Source organism: Triticum urartu, chromosome 3 (assembly GCF_003073215.2).
Source record: "Triticum urartu cultivar G1812 chromosome 3, Tu2.1, whole genome shotgun sequence".
NCBI lineage: Eukaryota > Viridiplantae > Streptophyta > Magnoliopsida > Poales > Poaceae > Triticum > Triticum urartu.
This window is the reverse complement of record NC_053024.1, coordinates 237,752,456-237,756,846: the sequence shown is the minus strand read 5'-3', so window position 1 is coordinate 237,756,846 and position 4,391 is coordinate 237,752,456. Positions and strand designations below refer to the sequence as shown.

The 4,391-nt window shown below is 45.6% G+C and overlaps 1 protein-coding gene across 1 annotated transcript; it reads left to right on the top strand.

Annotated features, from left to right (window-relative positions):
* Positions 1 to 600: 600 nt before the first annotated feature.
* On the top strand, positions 601 to 3,463 carry LOC125543731 (cysteine proteinase inhibitor 12-like). The gene is made up of 4 exons (XM_048707192.1): positions 601 to 960; positions 1,102 to 1,321; positions 2,814 to 2,959; positions 3,048 to 3,463. The coding sequence occupies exons 1-4, from the start codon at positions 748 to 750 to the stop codon at positions 3,198 to 3,200; spliced, it is 732 nt and encodes a 243-aa protein (XP_048563149.1). The 5' UTR covers positions 601 to 747; the 3' UTR covers positions 3,201 to 3,463.
* Positions 3,464 to 4,391: the final 928 nt, after the last annotated feature.

The window sequence follows — 4,391 nt, the reverse complement described above, 5'->3', positions numbered from 1 at the left end:
CTTGTTGCAACGCAAGTTCTTTTTAGGGATGTTGCAAAGCCAGTTGTTAGTACTGACTCGTGTTATCGCTTCACACACGTCTCTTATAAGCTTCAATGTATTTTTAATGTTTTTCTGGGTTGTTTATGTAAAAGGAGTCTTTTAGTTTCTCTCACGTACTTTCGGATCATAATGACATATCGGTCTGACATCATATTTTTAAGCATGATAAATCTAATGTCATATTTTTAAACCTGACAATGATTTAACATGTTTGCTGGTGAAAATTGCCATGCTCGCAATTTCCCATTCTTAGGCATCAGATTTGCGATGCTTAAAATCTCATCAAATTTATATCATACCTAAATATCTGACGTTAATTACTATTTTTTAGAAAAACTGACGTTAAATTTGTAGCGATTTGCAAGAAAATTTGCCAAAACGAGAAGAAGCTGTCCCGGCTACTCCGGCCTACCAGCAAAAGCAATTTTAATTCCTTCATCGCTTACATCCTAAGCAACGTGCTGGCACCGTCCATCCGTGGATCCCGCGCCTAGCCTCCACGGGTCGCAAGTCGCAACACATCCCACTACCGCAACCGGCCTGACCCGCGCCGACGGGAGGGAGGGACGAGACCCCGACTCCACGCCCCTTGCGTTGCTTACTTCGGTTCCTTATCCCTTCCTCGGTGCAGAATCCAAACCCCACCCACGCACACGCAGTCATCACGAAGCAAAGCGAAACCGCAAAGGACTCCTCCGGCAGAGCATGCGCGTTGCTGCGACGCGGCCCGCCTCCTCCGCTCCCGTTGCCCTCCTCGCCGCTCTAGCCCTCCTCTTCCTCGTCGGCTCCGCCTCCCTCGCCATCGGAGCCATGGCCAGCCACGTCCTCGGCGGCAAGAGCGAGAACCCCGCCGCGGCCAACAGCCTCGAGACCGACGGCCTCGCCCGCTTCGCCGTCGACGAGCACAACAAGCGCGAGGTGACGCGATTTGACTACTCATCCTCTCCTTTTTCTCCCCTCCTCGGATGGTCTGCTATTTTTGCTGCTGTGATGAACTGCCGCGGTCGATTTGGGTACTGATATGTGAGTTGTGTGTGTGTGTGTGTGGTGGCGCTGCAGAACGCGCTGCTGGAGTTCGTGCGGGTCGTGGAGGCCAAGGAGCAGACGGTGGCCGGCACGGTGCATCACCTCACGCTCGAGGCGCTCGAGGCCGGCCGGAAGAAGCTGTACGAGGCCAAGGTCTGGGTCAAGCCGTGGCTCGACTTCAAGGAGCTGCAGGAGTTCCGCCACACCGGGGACGCCACCTCCTTCACCATCTCCGACCTCGGCGCCAAGAGAGGTACGCTCCCGCTGGTTTCATCGGTGCGATCTGTCCGTTGCTTGCTGCTGCTTGTGTTTTCCTATATATATATATGTGTGATTTATTAAGAGTACTTGATGCGGTGAGTCGTAGGTGTTTGTAGAAATGCCCATTGCCTAGTATCCGATATGCTCCTTCCGAACAACATGTGTGTTCGTTCAGGTGGTTTCATTTAAAATCAGTGTTCCAGATCACCCAAACGGGGTTGGGGGATGATAGCTTGGAATCAATTTTTAGCACAATAATATGATAACCTGCTGCTCTAGTATTTGGGATTTCTAGGCTTATCCAACAAACCAGTCTCCTCCACATGTTAAGTCTTGCTTTATGATAGTAGTATCCTTGGAGATTCAACTAATAATCAAACAATAGAACAAAATCACTAGGCTGCTCCAGCTCATGTCAATTATGCATTAAAGAGAAGGCCATCATATTAGGTGAGTTCGTGAAAATAGTTTACGTACCAATGATGATGACCATCTATCATGGTAAAGCCCAAACCATAGGTAACATGAACACTTGCTTTATCGCTAATTTCTGGATTGGGAGTTAGTTAGACGGCTATAATTGTTCGTCGAAATTTGACAGCTGATGTGTGGTCTACGAAGTGTTGTCGACTTGTTGAGTTCATCAAAATGAACATAATTCTGATGATCAGGACATTTGGTTCAAATGCAGGCACACAAGTTGTTATTTTCATAGTTACTTTCATATGGTAGAAAATCGTATGTTGCCAAAAAAACTTCATGAAGTGAGTATGTAGTAGTTTGACTATCATGATCAGGTTACGTAGTGTTATGTTCACATCAGGACGTCTTGATTGCCAAATGAAATTCAAGTATTAGCTCACGTAAGTGTAAATATTTGCCACGACTTGGCAGGTGTTCATACCAGTTTGTAGTTCACCCCAGCATTGAAACAATGTTCCTAATTTCAGACAGTAAAGGCGTTCTGTTCATGTAACCTGATACACGAACTGATTTTAGAAGAAGTATAAAAGTGGATAACTGGATGTTGCATACTATCTTGGCATCTGTCCAAATTATTCAAGTAGTTTGTTACAGTCTCCCTATTTCCCGTGTCCCTATATAGTTCAGGAACAATCAGAAAAGTATTGGTGAGCAGAGGGGGTTGGGGTAAAGAAGTGTTATTGAGAAAAGCCATGTTCTAACTGTATGACGCTTCTTTCTGTAAGAACTTCACATATTCTTTCTGAAGTGGCATCGAACGTCATACCAGCCTATTTTCTTCTTTGGCATGTTCACTTTTTCTGCTCGGGTCTTGTAACAGGGAACAAGATAAAACCTGATGCCAAGTGGTTAAATTAGGAAGTCATTGAATATCAGATGTTGCATATGATATGGATGGTAATAGTAGGCATGAACTTGTGTTACATGTTAGGTCTTATATAGTTTAGCTTCCCGTAATATGGTCTTATCAAGTACTTGTATTGAACTCAAACCAATTTCAGGGGGACATGAGCCTGGATGGCGTGATGTGCCTGTGCATGATCCTGTAGTCAAAGATGCTGCAAGCCATGCTGTGAAATCAATCCAGCAGAGGTCGAATTCCCTTCTCCCATATGAACTTGTTGAAATCGTTCGCGCAAAGGCTGAGGTTTGTTTTATGTAATTGTTCTTCTACTTCAACTCTCCTTCACGAGTAGTAATATTCATCCAGCTTTACTTGCTGCTACCATGACCAGGTGGTTGAAGACTTCGCCAAGTTTGATATCCTCATGAAACTGAAGAGAGGGACCAAGGAGGAGAAAATGAAAGCCGAGGTGCATAAGAACCTCGAGGGAGCTTTTGTGCTGAACCAGATGCAGCCAGAGCATGACGAATCTAGCAGCCAGTGAATCTGACTTGTTGAGCTCACAGTAATGTAGTTTGTACTAAGAAATAAACAGTAAACCTGTCTCTACCTGGATATTATGCTTTCTGCACCGGCTTGGTTGTTGAATGAATCACGATGGAACTATGCTTCTTACTAGCTGAACCTTATTTGGTTGCTGTTAATGGTGGAATGTGCAACCAATCTTGTAACTCAGAGGGTACCGTTGGATGCGATATACACTGTCAATTTCGATTACTCTGCAAAATACACTGTCAATTTCAGTTACTCGATAGTGTAGTGTGCTAGCTAAGATGAATGGTGCAGTATGTTCATAGTTATTTGCTTTCTTGTTAATGGTTGAATCATCATATGAAACGTGTCCATTCTGTTTGAATCACGATCGATTCAACAAAACAGCCCCGGGCTTGTCTGGATGTGGTATTTTTGTTTGAGAAGGTTCGTCACTCCCTCTCTAAAGATGTGTTTTTGAAACACTTTCTAAAGAAATATAAGAGCGTTTAGATCACTTGATCTAAACGTCCCAAAAAAAACAGGCCATGAGTGTTGCTGTTCATCTACAAAGGCCCCAATGAGCTCCGGGATCCGGACTTGTGTTATTTCTTGTTCCTTTAACTTCCTTAGCGCACCCCACACTGCCTCCCCCCTGCCTCCGGTGGCCACAATGGGCGGCGGTGGGTGAATCTTGTGACGTGTACCGATGATCGCGCTAATGACATATAGTTCAAACCAGGCACAGTTGACCAAGGCATGTCCAACTAGCAAGGGTGATTAGGTCTCTGGCCAAACCAAAAATCCTTGTGACTGAGCCATAACCATGTGAAAGAGCGAAAGAGAGCTTCGGCACGAACAACGAGTGCAGGTGTATGTGTATGTCCTACGTACTTTCCTTTCGTGGATACCATAGCTGACCAGGGATACATCGTTTCAGATAGATCGAGCCCACACTGCCGTGGTCATCATGATGCCCAATGATCCACAAAGGGACATTAAAGTTAGCCAAACATATTTTTTCCGCTGCCCATAGTAAGCGGATCAGATAGATAACAAACCTGAGTGTTGCTTGATGTGGGTACGGGCAGGCAAAGCCTGATGAAAGCACCGTGCCGCGCCCAGGCATGCAACATGTTGTCCAGGCCCGCACAACCCCACACAGATGTCGTCTTGACAGCATGCAGCTTCGCTTGGTTTCCTC